General features: G+C 38.6%; 2 protein-coding genes across 2 annotated transcripts; one reads left to right on the top strand and one right to left on the bottom strand.

The window, feature by feature from the left end:
• Positions 1-6777: 6777 nt before the first annotated feature.
• On the bottom strand, positions 6778-8691 carry LOC127427253 (gastric inhibitory polypeptide-like). Its single transcript, XM_051674734.1, has 6 exons — positions 8655-8691; positions 8449-8555; positions 8147-8284; positions 7202-7339; positions 7001-7093; positions 6778-6914 (listed from the first exon to the last, which is right to left on the bottom strand). The coding sequence occupies exons 2-6, from the start codon at positions 8529-8531 to the stop codon at positions 6905-6907; spliced, it is 462 nt and encodes a 153-aa protein (XP_051530694.1). The 5' UTR covers positions 8532-8555; positions 8655-8691; the 3' UTR covers positions 6778-6904.
• A 623-nt stretch (positions 8692-9314) lies between these two features.
• On the top strand, positions 9315-15596 carry LOC127427051 (matrix-remodeling-associated protein 7-like). Its single transcript, XM_051674378.1, has 4 exons — positions 9315-9776; positions 9942-10071; positions 11828-11924; positions 13985-15596. The coding sequence occupies exons 1-4, from the start codon at positions 9555-9557 to the stop codon at positions 14097-14099; spliced, it is 564 nt and encodes a 187-aa protein (XP_051530338.1). The 5' UTR covers positions 9315-9554; the 3' UTR covers positions 14100-15596.
• Positions 15597-19557: the final 3961 nt, after the last annotated feature.

Below are 19557 nucleotides of genomic sequence, written 5' to 3'. Positions count from 1 at the left end.
CTTCACCCAGTGGCTCCTAGACACCTGCTGGAATGGCTGCTGGGGGGGATCGCGAAGTCGTGGGAGTTGTCAACCAGGTAGTGCTGGAGCAGCTAATCCATCGACTGCCAAGAAGAATGGTGGAGTGGGTCCAGTGCCACCGCCCGGCGTCACTGGAGGAAGCTGTCTGACTGGCAGAGGACCAAATGGCAGCGCACCCGAGGGCAGAAGAGCCCTCCCACTCTCTCTCCCCTCCCCCTGTGTTTTCCCCACTCTCTTCCCCCTCCCCTCTTCACTCTCACTCTGCTCTCTCCCCAGAGCCCGTTCCTGCCCTACGGAGGTGAGGAGTCCCACCACCGAAGCCCGTTCCCCGCATACAGGGTTTTGCATCACCCTCAGTCTCGACAGTGCCCCGCCGCTCTCCCCCTCAGGTGGAAGTGTCCGCCGATGTGGGTGCGGGCATGGTGCCTGTGCCGGTTTGCTGGAGTTGCGGGGATCCAGGACATTTCTGGGATCAGTGCCCTGTGATGGAGCTGGGAACGGTGGTCTGGATCCCCGACATTCCGCAGGCTGCCCCCGATCGGGCCAGAGCGTACCGGATACCGGTTAGTGTCAAGGGGGTACTCACCAAGCATTGGTGGACACGGGTTGTAATCAAACCACTATCCACCAATGCTTGGTTCAACACGAGGCTTTGGGCACAGCTAAAACGGTAAGGGTGAAGTGTGTACATGGGGATATTCACAACTACCCTGTGGTGACACTTATGATTAAATTCCGGGGAACAAAACATAGAATGGAGGCCGCGGTTAGTTCCCACCTCACCCATCCGCTGATTTTGGGGACTAATTGGCCTGAATTTAGAAATCTATTAAAGGGAATAAGCACGGATGGGTCCTGCACAAAAGCGGTGAGATGTGAAATGTGTGATGTGCTGGCAGGGGAGGCGGAGCTGGGGCCATCTTTGTCTGGCTACAGCCCCTCCCATCCTCAGGGGATTTCCCGAAGGGGATTTCTCTTTGGAGCAGTCATGAGACGAAACCCTCAAGCACGCCTTTGACCAAGTGCTTGATGTCATACGCGAAGCTTGGGAGGAGGGACCTTCAACAAGTAAAAACGAAATTCAATACGTTCTTGATCTTAGAGCAAAACTCCACACTTTGGGACAACTAACACAGGAGAATTTGCTCCAAGCTCAAGCACGACAGAGCCGACTGTACGACAGGGGAACCCAGCTGCGGAATTTGCACTGGGAGATAAGGTACTCGTATTACTCCCCACATCGAGCTCTAAATTACTCGCCAAGTGGCAAGGACCCTTTGAGGTCACACGATGAGTGGGGGATCTCGATTATGAGATAAAGTGATCCGATAGAGGGGGCACATGTCAAATATATCACCTCAACCTCCTGAAATTGTGGAGGGAGGTGGTCCCTGTGACGTTGGCTACGGTAGTTCCGGAGAGGGTGGAGCTCGGCCCGGAGGTGAATACAAAACAAAAGAATTTTACCCCGGTCATTTGCGGAGACCACCTCTCACTGTGTCAGCTCGCAGAGGTTGCCAAGTTGCAACAGGAGTTTGCAGACGTGTTTTCTCCTCTGCTGGGTCATACGAACCTCATCCAGCACCACATTGAGACCGAGCCGGGGGTGGTGGTATGGAGCTGTCCCTACCATTTGCCCGAGCACAAAAATAAAATTGTCCAGGAAGAATTGGATGCAATGATTGATATGGGGGTAATAGAGGAATCCTACAGTGATTGGTCCAGCCCGGTTGTTCTAGTTCCTAAGAGCGATGGGTCTGTACGGTTCTGAGATTGCTGCGACGAGCGGGACTCACAGCAAACCCGAAGAAGTGCGCGATTGGGCGGGTGGGGGTACGGTATCTGGGGATCCACTTGGGCCACGGGCAGGTACATCCCCAAATTGACAAGACTGTGGCGATTGCAACCTACCCGAGGCCCAAGACCAAAAAGGGGGTGAGATAGGTCCTGGGGCTAGCTGGCTATTATAGGAGGTTCGTGCCTAATTATTTGGATGTCACCAGCCCGCTGACTGATCTCAATAAAAAGGGAGCTCCAGACCCGGTCCAGTGGACGGAGCAGTGTCAACAGGCGTTCATGCAGGTTAAAGCTGCACTTTGCGGGGGGCTGCTTTTATATTCACCCGATTTCTCTCTCCCTTTTGTGTTACAGACGGACGCTTCAGACAGAGGGCTGGGGGCCGTACTCGCGGGTGGTGGAGGGGGAGGAGCACCCGGTGATGTACATTAGACGCAAGATCTCGCTGAGGGAGACTAAGTACAGCACCGTGGAAAAGGAGTATCTTGCCATCAAGTGGGCGGTCCTCACTCTCCGCTACTACCTGTTGGGGCGGGCCTTCACCCTCTGCTCAGATCATGCACCACTCCAGTGGCTCCACCGCATGAAAGATACCAACGCCCGCTGGTATCCGGCTCCTCAGCCGTTTAAGTTCAAGGTGGTCCACAAACCCGGAGCTTATTGAAATGGGGGGGGAGTGGTAGGCAGGCCAGATGCCTCCCTGGCCTGGGTCGGGCGGTGGGGATATGTGGCAGTGGGGGCGTGGTCAAGCATCCGTTCGGAGAGAGAGAAAGCGGTAAGGGTGCTTGCACCTGAGCTAGATTATGTTTAACACCTGTCTCTAATTACAGTGAGCATGGGGAGAGCGGCATATAACCAGCCACGCCACCAGCAGCAGAGTGAGGGAGTCTGGCACAAGAAAGGCCACGGTGTACCCCAAGCTGAAGCGGTTTAATCTGTTATGTGTGTGAAGCTGATGTGTTGAGGTTTTAACGTTCCTGTGAAGCTGATGTGTTTGTTTGTCTACCTGCTGTGAATCTGACGAGTTTGTGAACTTGAAAAACCTTGAAGTGGCCGAATTAAAATCTTACCTGTGCCAGAAGGAACCCTGCTTCCCTGTGTCTACTTCCTTCCGGCAATTGAGTTGTCTCACAGTAAATAATGCCAGAATTCCTTTCACATATTTCCCAGCTTAAACATCTTGCACAAGTGACATTTGCTGTTAGTTTACATTGGTAACTATAGCTTGAGATATTGTGGGTGTCCTTGCAATTTCAGATATCTTAACTACATTTGTGTTTATTCATTGACCAGACACTTTATTCAAACCAACTCTCAGTTCACTTTCTCACCTGGATCATGATCTTGCCCTTTCTCTTCTGTGCCTTCTTCAATCTGCTCTGCCTCCACTTCACTCTCTTTTTGCACTGAGTTTTCTGAGAATCTAAAAACTGAATTCCAATTCACTTGACTATGAAAGACAATTAATAATTTCTTATTGAGTGTCAATAATGTCAGAACATTCATCCCTTCATCCTTTGACAATACCATTGCTTTTAATTGTGAAATGTAGGTGGAAATTGGCAGACAATAAAATTTGAAAAATACATTAGGGTGCAATCAATGTGGGTTAATGACTAGAGGGTCAGGGGTTCAAGCCCCAACACCGCCACGATGCCACCGTTGGGCCCTTGAGCAAGGCCCTTGACCCCATCTGCTCCAGGGGCGCCGTATCATGGCTGACCCTGCGCTCTGACCCCAGCTTGGCTGGGATATGCAAAAACTAGGGGCAGTGGTAGCTCAGCAGTTAAGGCTCTGGGTTACTGATCAGAAGGTCGGGGGTTCAAGCCCCACTGCCACTGTTGGGCCCTTGAGCGAGACCCTTGACCCTATCTGTTCCAGGGGCACTCTATCATGGCTGACCCTGCACTCTGACCCCAGCCTAGCTGGGATATGTGAAAAAGAAGAATTTCACTGTATATGTGCAAATGTATAATGTGTGATGAATAAAGAAAATTATTATTAAATTAAATTAATTATGTTGGGAACACAGTGGTATTGTCCTCAGAGGTCATCAGAGGTCCATGGTCTACTCTTACCTGATTGCTGCTCATTTGCAGACCTACTCCCACATGGCAAGACATTTTTTTGTATATCCATCTATAACGAAATATAAATGTCAAAATTTTAATCATCATGTTATCTAGTTCATTTTAGCTTCTAAGCTACATGAACAATACAGTAGGTTCTACACTACCTGTCAAGTCAGCCCTAGAATATTGTCTAAACACTCTACATAAATTACTAAATTAAATAAAACAAATTTAAAAATGTTTTTTTTTTTAAAAAATGCTTGAAGAATATAGACAAACCTTATATTACTGTAATTGTCTAGAGTGGCAACATGTTTAATCTGTCCTATATTAAGTCATTCCTTTTTTGTTTTCTATTAAAAATAAAATAATAATAATAATAATAATAGAAATAAATAAAAAATCACAGCACATGAATCGATCAATTTGCAACTTCTATAATTCAAAAGTGACATCAAAAAACACAAATCCCTTTACTCTAAGTCTAATAAATGTTACAATCAGCTGCTGGTTCATTATTAAGTAGAACGAAATAACTCCACATGATGTTTCTCTGTCTCTATCATTAACTCTGATAAGCAGTTTGAGCGCAATGAGTGCAATGACTGAGTGCTGTCTGTCACTGCTGTCTTGAATTTATAGAAAACACAGCATGACACGTTAGAGGGCTTTAATTTTGAAATTCAACATCAGACTGCCCTGACATTGTGTGAGTGACACTCTGAGGTGGTGTCATATCGTTCTGAAGTTAAATTTTTCTGTGTAAACAGGAAGTTTCTCAATGACAGTCCATCATTTTGGTGCTTAAAAGTCAGATGGTCTTTGGAAATGTATTCTTTATTATTAAGTTATTATTAAGTTAGCAGGCGTTATTTTTGTATTAAAATAGTTTATTTTTTGTTTAATGTGTATTCATTATGTTTTATGTAGTTATTTATGTATTTTTATTTATTTTATTTATTTATGTATTTTTTCATTCATTCGTTATTGACAGGCTGACTGACTGAATGTGAAATGACGTTCACCGGAAGGTCGCTTTTATTTTGAAATCAATTCTTACACTCTTACCGTAATGCATAGTATATACGCGTACCGAAAAACAGCGTGGGGGCTAGCTTGGCCATGTTTTTCCAAGTGGAGGCTGTACTGACCACAGTCAAGTAACGCAACTAACAACTAGATCTACCACATTAAAACGAATGTATGCGCTTATTCTATTTCAATAACTCTCTTTATCTACAATGTTTCCAACAGTCCAGAAAGAAAAAATCCACAACCAACCCTCGTTTTCTTTATCCTCCATCTTGGCCTTTTTATAAATACCATTAAATATGAATAAGAGTCAACTTCAAATGGACGTTTAGTACATTGCTCTCTTGCAGCCCGAATGACAAATTCATTCTAGTAGCATACACAGAACTTACTGTGAAATACCCATTAAATGGGTATTTTACCAATCATTATTACATACTCATGGTGTTTAGAGACTCGGCACTTATATCTATCAAAACTTGGTCTACAAAATGCCCAGATAGTGTAAAATTTCCATTTATAATAGAATATAATTATTCTGATATGTTTTAATGTTTTTATTTTTCATATTTTAAAGAGATGATGCAACAAATCAGGACAAATCTAGAACAGGATTCATTATTTTCACACTGAAATTTCATGAGACGCTACTGGCTGTCAAACACTTATTGAGCTACACAAAACACAGAAGCTACACAGAAGCTACACATATGTATTTTCTCAGGCTCTTATTGAGTCTAACTTATATAAGTTCAGTAGTACACCCAAATGACAATAGCCAAATCATACTGTTCATGTGTTGTTCTTGCTATAGTTTACTTCCATGATGTTTCATGTCACATAGCAATGTCAAATGTAAATCAAGCCAATCACTGAAACAACAGTGCCACCTTGAGTTACAAATAGCATGTATAATATTTAAGTGTACACGCATATGCGAGACTGATAATTCACCATTGTTGCACTGAAAATCAACATGATATAGTATTTATTTGTATGAATATATTACTAATTTCTCTTGTAATAAACAAATATACAGATATCCTGTTATTGTAAACGTACAGTATATAGATATGAAATAATCATAGAAATATGATGTATGGAATTGAAAAACAAAACAAAAACGATACTAAAGCATACCAAGGGTCCCTAATGACCCTATTCACTTTTGGTACTTAAGTCGTTATAAAAAATTTTTTTTTTTTGTTGCAATTTTGGCTTTTTTTTTTTTTTTTTTTTTGTCTTACATTATTTATAAGAGAAAGATTGAGGAATAAAAAAAGAGGTCTAGGTACAACTCCAAAAACTGAATGAGGTACAGGGTGGTGGAATAAGTTCCCAGGTCACGAAAGACCCAAGGTATACGTTTAAGTGTTAAAGGTGCACTCAGTAATTTGTTCCCATTAAAAAAGTTTTACTCCTAAAGAAATGAATTATCATTTTGAAACATATGTATAAAATCATGACCACTCACATGAGATGAGGACTAGTCATATCAGTGATCTTATAAAAGATGTTTTATTTTACATGGGGCAGGGGCGCCCTCATGGGGGCTGCCATTTTAGAATCACATGATACTATTCGCTTAATCTCAGTAACTTGTTATTGGAAACTTTCACTCTTGGATTAAATTAATCATGGCTGATTGTGAATAGTGAATTTCTACAATGGCATCTGTAACTGAAAACTATTGATTTTGAATGATGCTGCATCCACACCACTAGGTGTCACTCTAAGTCCAATCACAAGCAAAAAGTTACTGAGTGCATCTTTAAAGCTAAAATTTGCTATAATGCAAAACAAGTAGACATCAGACGTTTTGATTTCAACAATTTAATTGTAATTAACACATTTTCATTAAAAGAGACATGACAAGATATTCAATACACTGATTTATCTGGTGCACTAAGCTTTTTGTCTTGAAATCAGAATTGTATTCTATCTGTTCTCCAAGGCAATTTAGCGGCATGTCCTGTTTTCCTTTATTGATTCCTGTGGACAAAGGAAGAAAAACATGGTAAAATTCAAGTTACATCATCGTAAAACATGATTCATTTTATTTGCAGAAGGCAACTTACTTAAACGCACTCCCTTTACTGTGAAGCCACATCACAAACTCCTTTTTCAGGAGGTCATTGAAGTTGCTGATGTCTGGATCACCTGCTGTTGGTCTGTAGAAATGAGCATCATGCTGTCTGTTACTTTTGGGTACTCTTAATCGATCATATACATTCTGTTGCTTAAAAAATACGCTGCTGCCTCCATTTCAGCAAACTTACACACTCTTCTTCTCTCTCTGGTTAAGCAGAAAGTTCACAAAGTTCTTCTGCACCATGGAGTCCATAATCTTACTGATGTCACTTGCAATGGTTGATTCGGCATAACGGCGGTTCAACTTTTGGATGTCGTTTGTTGAGCTATTAACATTTGAAAACCAAACAATTTATTCAAACAAACATTAGTGCCTTCACTTTCAATTGTTTTGTGGCATACATATTAATAATATACATACAGGGCAAGACCAGGGCCAGTTGTCCCACAAGGAAGTTCTAAGGTTTTGAGTCGAGTCCAATGACACAAATGCTTGTTTTTCCAGCAGTAGTTTTGTTTGTTAGTTTTTACACACCTATTTCAAAACCCTCTTAAATTAGAATAATTTTTGTGAACTGTGTTCTCCAAACTAAAATAGACAATTTTTTCTAGCTGTTTGTTTAAATGAGTGAACACAATTTAAACACACTGGTGTACATTCAGGTAACAATCAACTTTATAATGGCAGTATTTTAACCAAAAGGTTGAATGGTGATCTCAGAACAAGGATGTTTTTCATAAATGTCAGGTCGGGGCAAGTTGTCACATGTTTTAAATGTTGTAAATGTAATTTATACAATATATTAATTTCAATATTTGTTGGCCAAAACACTGGTTTGCTGTTTTTGTATGTTTGCTTTAAAAAATTTGCTATTTTGTGTTTCATAAGTGTTTTACTGTTTAGATTTAGCTGAAAAGCCTATAATTTGCATTTTAATGGCAGGTCCCATTGCAACAACTAACCCTAGTGTGACAAAAAGGCCCCGCTACTGAGGCATATTTTTCACAAAAGCTCAGTGTGTTTATTGAACATTAGCTTTTTGGCGTGAGAAATATTCACTGGAGTAAAAAGTGTGAAAACTAGCCCCAGACTCCCCTAACAAAAAGCTTCTCTTTCATTTCCTCAAACTTACTCGCTTTTCTTCTCTTTCTGATCAAGCAGAAAGTTCACAAAGTTCTTTTGAACCATGGAGTCCATAATCTTACTGATGTCACTTGCAATGGTTGACTCAGCATACCGACGGCTCAACTTTTGGATGTCATTATTTGAGCTATTAATGAAATTAAAACACATTATACATATCTTGTGACACACACATATTAAAATGTATATTCTGCTGCATAAACAATGTAAAAAGCGTTTTTTTTTGTTTTGTTTTTTTTTTCTAATTTACATTATTTTTCAAATGATTTATTGATAGTTGATGACTCTTACCTGCTATCAACAGGCTGGGATGCTGCACCTTTCCATGTACTGCCCAGGCAAATGCAAACCAGAGCACACACTGCAGCCTTCATTTTTCTGCACTACTTCCTCAAATCCTGTAAATCAGATGAGAAGAGGGATACCTAGCCAATATCAGTCTATTGACCTACCATACTGACAGCAAAAAAGCTCAATGAAAAGGTTTTTATGCCTACCTTTTCTGGTTCTTGTTCAGTGTTGGATGGCTTAAACTGATGTAAAACACTACAGCAAACCATACTGGTCTTTTATACAATGCAGGTGACATTACAGGCAGAGCAACAACTTACTTCCACATCATTAAAACAATTAATAATGAGGGTGATACGTAGACATATATACTGATAAGGTTGCTTTCTCTTACAATCATAGTTTTCAAATCTGTTTGCACTCTTTACAGTTTGTACTGGAAAAATAACATGCTTACGGAACTGCAATGTAGAAATGACCACATTAAACCATTAGACAGTTTTAAAAGGCATATTTTTTCACTGAGCAAAAACTGAGCAATATTTGCTGATATAAGGAAACGAATCTATCTAATGACTCAAGAGGTAAAATTTTCCAGCCAGTTTTGGAAAAGTAAACACATTAGAATGTCGTGGAAAAGTTAATTTATTTCAGTAATTCAACTCAAATTGTGAAACTCGTGTATTAAATAAATTCAATGCACACAGACTGAAGTAGTTTAAGTCTTTGGTTCTTTTAATTGTGATGATTTTGACTCACATTTAACAAAAACCCACCAATTCACTCTCAAATTTATAATATAAACCTTTTTGAAATTAAAAATGTGTCCATTTCTGAAGCTTTTATTTTGAAATCTTTCACATCCGGTGTCGGTCACTACATAAAATTCAGCGCATACTATTTTATTAGGGACTGATTTAGATAGTCAAATGTAGTGATTTCAAAAACAAATAAAACAGAACCCGTTGCAGATGCATGTTTGCAAAGTATGCCTTTATTAAAAGACGTGTGTCAGCAAACAAGAAAACGCATACGTCAGCGATAATTAATAATAACCGCACAGTTAATCGGATATTGTCAACAAGTACAGTTATTTCATAGACATAATGGATGCAGTGAATGCAGACCTAATGTGGCCGGCGATGTTATTTACGCTGCTTGCAATTGTTGTAGCAGCAGTTGCTCTTGGAAAAAATAATACTGCTGCGCCTTCAAAGGACATCCATAGTGTTGTTGAGGATGAGAGAGTTGGTGCAGACAACGGAGCCTCTCTCATTCAGCATCAGTCTATTGCAAAACCCAAAGACGAATCTATGGAACTTGTAAAGGTAAGAGTACTGGATATTTTTTTATGCGTGCATTTGTAATTGTTACAGGCTAATAGTTTAATTAAACAAGGTTACTTGTATTTATCAGTTGTTTAACTCATTTTGTAATCTTTGTTTAAATATCCTGTATTACACTGCACAAGACTGACATGTCGATACCCACAGGATTCTAACCGAGATCATGGGGAAGAAGTGTGCAAGTCAGATTGTCCAACTAACACCAGCACCAAATGGGGAGAGGATTCATCAGAGTATGGGATAAGAAATGCTCTGAAGGATTATGCTCAATCACCAGGTATAATAACTCTCTTTGTGTCATAGTTCATAACCATTTGTGAACCTCAGATGTCTGAATATAAATGTATTTAGGCTATATAAGTTACTTATCTCTTAATCTATTTTTTAAATAACTGAATGACTATATAATTATTTTCAAAGTAACAGTTGCCTTTATTATTATTCATTATTTTTTATTTTGACATCTTAACATAAGAACACACTTGTCAACCTAAATCACTTTACTGATGACAACTTAATCTTTAAAACTGAAAAAGTGTTAAACTTTATAAATGAAAACTTTGAAAGGTGGCGCTATTTTTCACACCATCATAACTGCTCTGTGCATGATTGCACAATTGATCTATCAGAGCTAACACGTGATTACCATGTTATATTTCATATCTATTATGTATTTTATCATACATTTTATTCATAATATTTGACTAGTGTCTTTTTTGTTTGATTTGAAACAGTTGCAGATCATATGAGAATCTGACATCATGTTGTGACCAAGAATATTGAGATGTGTATGCTTATAATTGTGTAATTATTAGTCTGACAGTAATTGTCCCTTTTCGCAGACTGTGATGACGCGTTTCAGCCTTATTTAGCAGCATAAATCTAGCAAACTTTTTTATTTTTGCAATTAAAATTATTTAGTGTAAATTTGTAACATTGTACTTTGTAATATATTACCCTGGAAACAGATGCAATGAGACTTCTAATACAGCTGCTGAGAGAGTGACAGAAAATTCACCATCTTCTCTATTCTGACGGTTGTAATCCACCACTTTCTATTTATTTATGTATTTAATTTTTTGCTTAATTTGGAAAGTTGTGGAAACGTAATAGTGGCATTTTTCTTCTGATGTTGGAGTAAATGGATAAGCACAAATTATATTTGGCATGGTCTCCCATTCACCGCTATCAAAGGGTGCGTTTCATTTAGAAGTGAACATCCCTATGCCTTATTCCCTTCGAAGACTTTAACATCCACTGTGAGAGCTTTAAAGGCTAAAAGGTGTGGGGGCTCAAAAATAAGGGTAATTCGGAACTCACTTATTAAGTCCTTTTTATTGGAAATTCTGTTTGAAGCAGTCTTACAGCATTACTATCATGATTGTTCTTCCTTCAGAGTGCCCTTCGGAGGGTGATTTATCCTGTTTGGAATGCAGGGAAAGTTTTTGCTGCAATCTTTTACTTCCACGTTCCAAAACCCAGAAGTGTGAAAATGGTCCACTGAATAATATCCTTTTCTTTTGGCCTTATCTGTATAACATAACATCCAAACGTTCTCTGGTTTTACTGTTGTTAAATAAAGGTTTTGCCTTTGTCTTCCTGTAGTCTTTGTTGGCTTTGTACACAATGTTGCTCAGGATATGTTATCTTTACAGCCTTGAAGCATAGCAGAGGGGAAAAGCAGATACAGCAGGACTTGGTATATTGCTTAATATGTAATTACAGTCATGCATACATCATGTGGAAATGTTTGAAGGAAGTGCACACCTTGATGTTAACAAAAAGCTCTTAAGAAATATTTAAAATTCCAGAAACAGAAAAGAATGTTGTAGAAGGGAAGGAATTATATCAATTTCAAAGGGAGCCACATTAAAGCGAATTAACATTAGTTGAAACCTCCACTTGGCTTCCAGTACACATAATGAAGGGGCATTTACAGATCCAAAAATTCAGCCAGAACCAACCAATTGTTCAAACACGTCATCACCCATATTTATTAATGTGTCGGAATGTAATCTTCCTCTCTGTAACAGATGCTGAGAATATGCCATTGAGATACATGACTGGCATGTTGAGGTCCAGCCAGCTTGAAAAGATGATGACTAATGAAGAACTGGAGGAAGAGCTGAGGTAACAGGTTTTTTTTTTCTCACTGAAGTGCCTTGTAATTTCTTTTCCTCATATGATTGATCCACCCCTAGAATTTGGTCATTATTGTGTTTGCACAGCATTTTTGATATTTCACACAGGGGGAAAAAACCTTGCTAAAGTGCTATTGATTTCTGTTGTCAATTTAATAATAAAAATAGTAGAAAACAATTTCACTTTTGAAACTCCAAACGAAGACTACAGACCTAATGAACAAAGCAGTTTTATTAATTTAAAAATTTAAATATAGATGGGGTGTAAATCATCAACAACTGTTGTTAATTTGCCCCATGTGTGAATCATTTTAATGTGAGCAATCCAAATATGACATAGTAAAATTTCTACCACGTTTACATATGTATTGAATGACGTTTATTTTACATTTAAAATTTACAGTTTGTTCTCAGAGATCTACATCACGTGTAATATCTTGATTAAATATGTCCCATCCCACCTGAACCATTGCACATTTCCAATCTTGTTTTTCTCTGGTTAAGCATGTTCTTGAAACCAGCCAGTTAACACAATGACTAGTTGTCTGACCGGTGCTATTTTTTCTGTTTTCGACTTGAAATGATCTAATCACTTGATTTTTTTTTTTTTTTTAATAATTAAGGAATTATTGAAAATTCAGCTTTTACAATAGTTTAAATTAATAGTTCCATTCCACTTATAACCACCAGTAGGTGGGTTTCAATCCAACTGTTTTTATGCGCATTTTGAAATTGCACATAAAAAATCCTGAATGGAAAGGCTTGATATGCGAATAAGCTTTCTAAATTCGCTTAAAATGTAATGCGCTAGGATTGAGGTGGATTTTTTCATACAAGCTTCGCATTAGTTAAAATGCATATTAAGGTGATGGAAACGGTTTATTAGCAAAACGATGACGTGTTTTGACCATTCGTGCATGTGTTATGAGTGTGCGATAGCTTGATGTGACTAGCCCACCGAAAGGTCCGACCTTGGTACACAATTATTTGAACATAGCGCTTGTCGTACGGAAGTATTTAACCCACAGCTGATCGATAAAGTGACCCCTCACAATCCACCAGAACAGTTTTGAGAGCGGGTGCTCCCAGGTATGCGGAGACTGGCGGTGCGTAGGCATCGCAGCTATTTCAGCTGACATTATATCAGATATTAGACTTGTTCTGCGGTGTCTCGTGGATGCATTTTTTTTCTTTTCTAATTTTATCCCCATTTCTCCCAATTTGGAATGCCCAATTCCTACTACTTAGTAGGTCCTCCTGGTGGCATGGTTACTCACCTTAATCCGGGTGGCGGAGGACAAGTCCCAGTTGCCTCCGCTTCTGAGACAGTCAATCCGCGCACTTGTGGATGCATTTAATAAAATGTGATACTTGCTACAGTCTTGCAAAGAAAACTGTCCCCAAAGCAGGGAGAGGTCATTCAGCTGCTCCATCATGATGAGGCAGGTCCCTCATAATAATGCGCATTATGTAGTGAATGGAAACGCACAACAGTTAGTATTTTCTCAAGTCAGATTTTTAGAAATGCGCTTAAAAAATGCTAAACATTTTGGATGGAAACCCAGCAATTATCGCATATCTCTGGTTCATACTGTCTATACATTTTAAACAAACCTTTTTAAGTTAACAATGCACCCATACACTTTAATGTTATAATATCCTTATGTGATTTAAAATGTATTCTTGTATGCATTAAACATTGCATTGGGGGTTTGTTGATCTAGTAATGGCATATTTAACAGAGTATTTGACAAAGTAAACAACAGGCATTTATTCAGTAAATAGTTTAAACTTGGGCGACTCTCCAAGTCACACCTTAGTCACACAGAAGTGAATTTAAACACATTTAAATCTTTAACACATTGATTAAATGCTTTGAAAAAAAAAAAAGGGTAAAAACTCTCAGACATGCTTTCATATGTTTGCTGCTTTTATCTCATCTGCAACTAAAATAAGCAGATTTAACTTCATTCATGTACAGTAGGTATCAAAATACAGATTGAATACAAGTGATTTATATTATAGAAACGTTGTGTGTTTTCATTCCAGGGTTCAGCGGGAGCAGTTAGCTGCCATCTTCCAGCTGCTCAGAGACAAACAAGACACGTTTGGTGAGGTGACCGAGAGTGATTTAGAAGAACAGCTGAAACTGTACTCTATTTAACAGATCACATCAAGAGACTACTGAAAGTACTGAGGCACAGGGAAGTTTGTAGTTTGTGGATTTGGAATAGTTCTTGTCACCTTCGTAGATTTAAATATCTGTGAACCTTTCATAAATGATGGTTTTTCATATCAGATACAATCCTAATTGTCAGTGACTTAAACCAACTCCCAGCAATATTTGAATATATGAAAAAGGGGTTTGTTAATTACTTGCAATCACAAATATACAACATTACATTTTATCTATATCCTCGTGCAACTCCATGTACACGTGTGGACATTGTTTTTGGCTTTGTTATACGCAATGCATATTATAAATTCATGTAAACTGACTGATTTCAGTTCAGAATACTCTGGGATTTAGTAAAGGCTTAAACTTTTGACGTACAGAGTCATGTGACAAAACAACATGGCGTCGAACACAGCAGAGTTTGTCTTTGGGAGAAATGCCAACAAAACTACATCTGGTAAAAAACCTAATTAAGTTTTTACATTGAAATGTATTGGAGTCAAAAGATTAGAGTCTCTAGTTTCATCCAATATGCCATTTTAAAAAATGTGAGCGATTTATCGCTAAACGCCATACTGCTTAACACAATGTACACTATTGTGTACTTTAGTGCTATTCTTCCTTAGAAATCCTATGTTTACTGTGCATTATCACATTGAGAACCAAAAGGTTAATCCAAAAGCTGAAAAATGTTGCTTTCAGAGACTGTATATGGAGTTAGGATGAAAATAAGTTGCATTTCGAACTGTTCTGAGACCACCAGAGCAGACAGACAGCACACTGGAGGTTAAGTCATTCACTTAATAGGGATCAAGGGAGCATCCTATAGATTTCCTATGTAGCCAAGTGCATTTACTCCTAAAATCTGACCAAAAGTTCAGTTTCAGGCTGCAGATAATGCTTGGCAGACATGGGACATTGGTAATCAGTACATAGACTCAGAATTTTTAATGTATAATTTTATTTTAACATGGTTGGCAGTGACTGGATGATGTTGGCCATTACTTTGAATCAGAATTATTTATGCTGATTTCTGATTGGTAAAATGCTTCAGCTCTGGCTTTCACTTGTTTGTTTGACAGTGCAAAGAGAGAACAATGAGATTTTGTTGCCAAAGTAGAAAAAACAATGCAATATAAAAGTCAAATAATTTTTGTTTGTATAGTTTTTTATTTGTGCTTTTACAAATACACATTGTTCCAAAGCAGCTTTACAGAAAATCAGCTGTAATGTCTGTAGCGTCTCAAAAATATGAATAACCAACACTCCTGGAAACATAATAAACACTTTTATTAAAAAATACGACTTTCTATAGCTTGATATTATTTACAAATATTGTGTAGCACATATGTGGACATACATTTTTTGGAAAACTATTTTTTTTTGCATGTTTATTAGGTGCTACTATTTACAAATAAAAAAGGGAACTGGAAAATGCATACAGCAGACACACTCGGGTCGCAGGAGGATATACACATACTATATATGTATGTACAGTATTCATCACTAATCTAACAGTGTACCCCATGAGGAATCAAGCATTGTGTCTGAAATAGCCACAAGTAAGAGTAAATACAGTGCCTTGCAAAAGTATTCAGACCCCTGACCAATTATCTCATATTACTGAATTACAAATGGTGCAATGAAATTTCATTCTGTTTGATATTTTATTTTAAAACACTGGAACTCAAAATCAATTATTGTTAGGTGACATTTGTTTTATGTTGGGAAATTAAAATAAATAAATAAAAAATAAAAAACCCTGAAATATCTTGCTTGTAAAAGTATTCAACCCCTGTGCTGTGGAAGCTGCCAGGTTACACCGCTGAAAGAAATTACCCTAACAAGGACACAATTACTTTATCATTGGCATCCACCTTTGAATAATTAAAGTTGCAATCACATTTTCTGGATATAAAACCCTTTGTTGAAGGATCATTGGTCAGGCTGTGAATCTTAAAGAAAATGAAGACCAAAGAGCATTCCACAGAAGTTAGAGATAAAGTAATATAAATGCATAGATTAGGGAAAGAGTACAAAATAATATCCAAATGTGAGCACAGTTGGATCAATAATCAGGAAGTGGAAGCTGCACCACACCACCCAGGCACTCCCAAAAAAGGCTGTCCCTCAAAACTTGTGAGAGAAGCCACAGAGAGGCCAACAATCACTTTGAAGGAGCTACAGAGTTCAGTGGCTGGGAGTGGAGTAATGGTGCACCAGTCAACCATGTCAAGAGCATTGCATAACGCTGTCCTGTATTGGAGGGTGGCAAGAAAGAAGCTGTTACTCAAAAAGTACCATCTGAAAGCATGTCTGGAGTTTGCCAGAAAGCATGTGAGTGACCCAGCTGCAATCTGGGAGAAGGTTTTGTGGTCAGATGAGACCAAGATAGAGCTTTTTGGCCAAAACTCAAAGCGCTATATGTGCCGCAAACCTAACTCTTCCTATGCCTCAAGACACACCATCCCTACAGTGAAGTATGGTGGTGGCAGCATCATGTTGTGGGGATGCTTCTCATCAGCAGGGACTGGGCATCTTGTTAGAACTGAAGGAAGAATGGATGGAGCAAAATATAGGGAAATACTGCAAGAGAACCTGCTTTAGTCTGCTAAAAAACTGAAGCTTGGGAGAAAATTCACCTTTCAGCATGACAATGATCCCAAGCACAAGGCCAAAGAAACATTGGAGTGGCTCAAGAACAAAAAGATAAATGTCCTACAGTGGCCCAGTCAAACTCCTGATCTCAATCCTATTGAGAATCTGTGGCACTATTTGAAAATTGCAGTCCACAAGCGTCATCCAACCAACCTGAACAACCTGAACAACCTGGAGCAAATCTGCCAAGAAGAATGGGCCAAAATCACTTCGTCACTGTGTGCAAAGCTGGTACATATGTACCTCAAAAGACTTAAAGCAGTTATTGCAGCAAAAGGTGGCTCAACCAAATATTAATGTGTGGGGGTTGAATACTTATGCAAGCAAGATATTTCAGTTTTTATTTTTCATAAAAATATTTCCCAACAAAAAAACAATGTCACCTTAAAATAATTGATTTTTATTGGTTTTGAAAATAAAATATCAATCAGAATGAAATCTGAGATAGTTCAGTAGATTGGGTTTTATTTGCAGCTTAGCTAATGGCTGTGGTGCATGCCACAACAAATCAAATCCTTTTATACCAAATATATAAAGTATGAATTGCAATAAATGGCAAACTATTTGAAAATTAACATAATAGAAAAAAAAATGTGCTCTCTGTCTGATTCACTTTAGAGTGAGCTAACAAAATTATACCAATTACTTGTAAATGTGATTCTTTAAATCTGAAGTTTGTAACTTTGTCTCTGTGGCGGTATCAAATATTGCTGCTTGTTTTAGCATCCTGACCCATTGACTTGGCATGAGTTTGGGCAAGAACTGTCTATTTGTTCGAACAGTGGCAGATGGGTGAGTATTTGGGAAAGCTGTATAAACTTTGATAACAATGTTCACTTTTTGCAATTTTGTTTGGTGGTGCAGATAAAACACCTTTCAGCTTTAAATTACAAGGCTGTAAGGTTACAAAACAATGAATGGATATGATTTTTTCTGTATTTTATTTATAATAATTAAAAAATACTTTATTGTATATTAAAGCATATATTTATGTTTTTATCTGTTCAAGTAATGCTAATGCATCCCTGCTGGCCATAGTAAGTGTGGTGGTTGTGTGGTTCATATGGAGGGTTGGACTATTATCAAGAAATAAAAACATGGTTTGATGATGTAATATATTTGAATAGCCTGATAACAGTTGGATGGTGCTGTTGAAAAACAGTGAGGTCTTTCTCACAAGGAAAGGCAGATAAGATCATGAAATATGCAGAAAACTTTGGATCTTGTTTGTCTCATTCTGACTTCTTGTGTGCTGCTTTATGTAGTACTCTGGAAAACCTTTCTGAACAGTGGACTGGGTAAGTTTAAAGAATATGCAATATTGCAGAGAATAAACTTAACACCTGACATCAAATAAATATATATATATTTTTAAAGACATTAACACCTAAATGGTCTTTCAGTATAGTTATGTTATTTTAATGACTAGTCTACGTACATAGTGTTGCTTTGCTAAATGTTCAAACTGTCTGGATTACAAAAAAAAAAAAAAAAAAAAAAAAAGAAGAAGAAAAAAGGTTTTGTTTTATGTTCTCCACATAATTCTTTTCAAAGGTTCAGAGGAATAGTGGTGAGGTCTGGATTTTTCTGGAGAGAAATTGAGCACACAGATGATCATACACTTATCAAACTAACATCAGAATCAGAATCAGCTTTATTGCCAAGTATGCTTACACATACAAGGAATTTGTCTTGGTGACAGGAGCTTCCAGTGTACAACAATACAAAAACAATACAAAAAAAGCAGCAAGACATAGATAATAATAAAAAACAAAAAATAAAACTAATTGTACACATACTTACAGACACACACATACACATGGGTAGTGCAAATCTAATACAATCTGTTATCTGTTACATACAGTGCAAATTTGTTTTTTGTTTTTTTTTTTTCTTCAGAGGAATGAAATGGCAGAAGAGGTTGGATGTGTTGGATAAATATAAGAAAGACTAAACTGTGTATTGCACATAGTTATTGCTCAAGGGGCAATGTAACTGTTCATGTGATGGATAGCCTGAGGGAAAAAACTGTTCCTGTGCATGACGGTTCTGGTGCTCAGACCAGAAGGCAACAGTTCAAAAAGGTAGTGGGCAGGGTGAGTGGGTTCCAGAGTGATTTTTCCAGCCTTTTTCCTTACTCTGGAAGTGTATAATTCTTGAAGGGGGGCAGGGGGGCAACCAATAATCCTCTCAGCAGTCCGAACTGTCCTTTGTAGTCTTCTGATGTCTGAATTCGTAGCTGAACCAAACCAGATAGTTATTGAAGTGCAGAGGACAGACTCAATGACTGCTGAGTAGAACTGTATCAGCAGCTCCTGTGGCAGGTTGAATTTCCTCAGCTGGCGAAGGAAGTACAACCTCTGCTGGGCCTTTTTCACAATGGAGTCAATGTGGGTCTCCCACTTCAGGTCCTGTGAGATGGCAGTGCCCAGGAACCTGAATGACTCCACTGCTGCCACAGTGCTGTTTAGAATGGTGAGGGGGGTCAGTGTTGGGGTGTTTCTCTTAAAGTCCACAATGATCTCCACCATTTTGAGCATGTTCAGCTCAAGGTTGTTTTGACTGCACCAGACAGCCAGCTGTTCAACCTCCCTTCTGTATGCAGACTCATCGTCATCTCGGATGAGGCCGATGACAGTGGTGTCATCTGCAAACTTCAGGAGCTTGACAGAGGGGTCCTTGGCGATGCAGTCATTGGTGTAGAGGGAGAAGAGTAGTGGGGAGAGCACACATCCCTGGGGGGCACCAGTGCTGATTGTACAGGTGCTAGAAGTGAGTTTCCCCTGTC

The sequence above is a fragment of the Myxocyprinus asiaticus genome, chromosome 36 (genome assembly GCF_019703515.2).
Source record: "Myxocyprinus asiaticus isolate MX2 ecotype Aquarium Trade chromosome 36, UBuf_Myxa_2, whole genome shotgun sequence".
Classification (NCBI taxonomy): domain Eukaryota; kingdom Metazoa; phylum Chordata; class Actinopteri; order Cypriniformes; family Catostomidae; genus Myxocyprinus; species Myxocyprinus asiaticus.
Note: the sequence above shows the minus strand (reverse complement) of the source record. Positions and strands in the feature narration are given on the sequence as shown.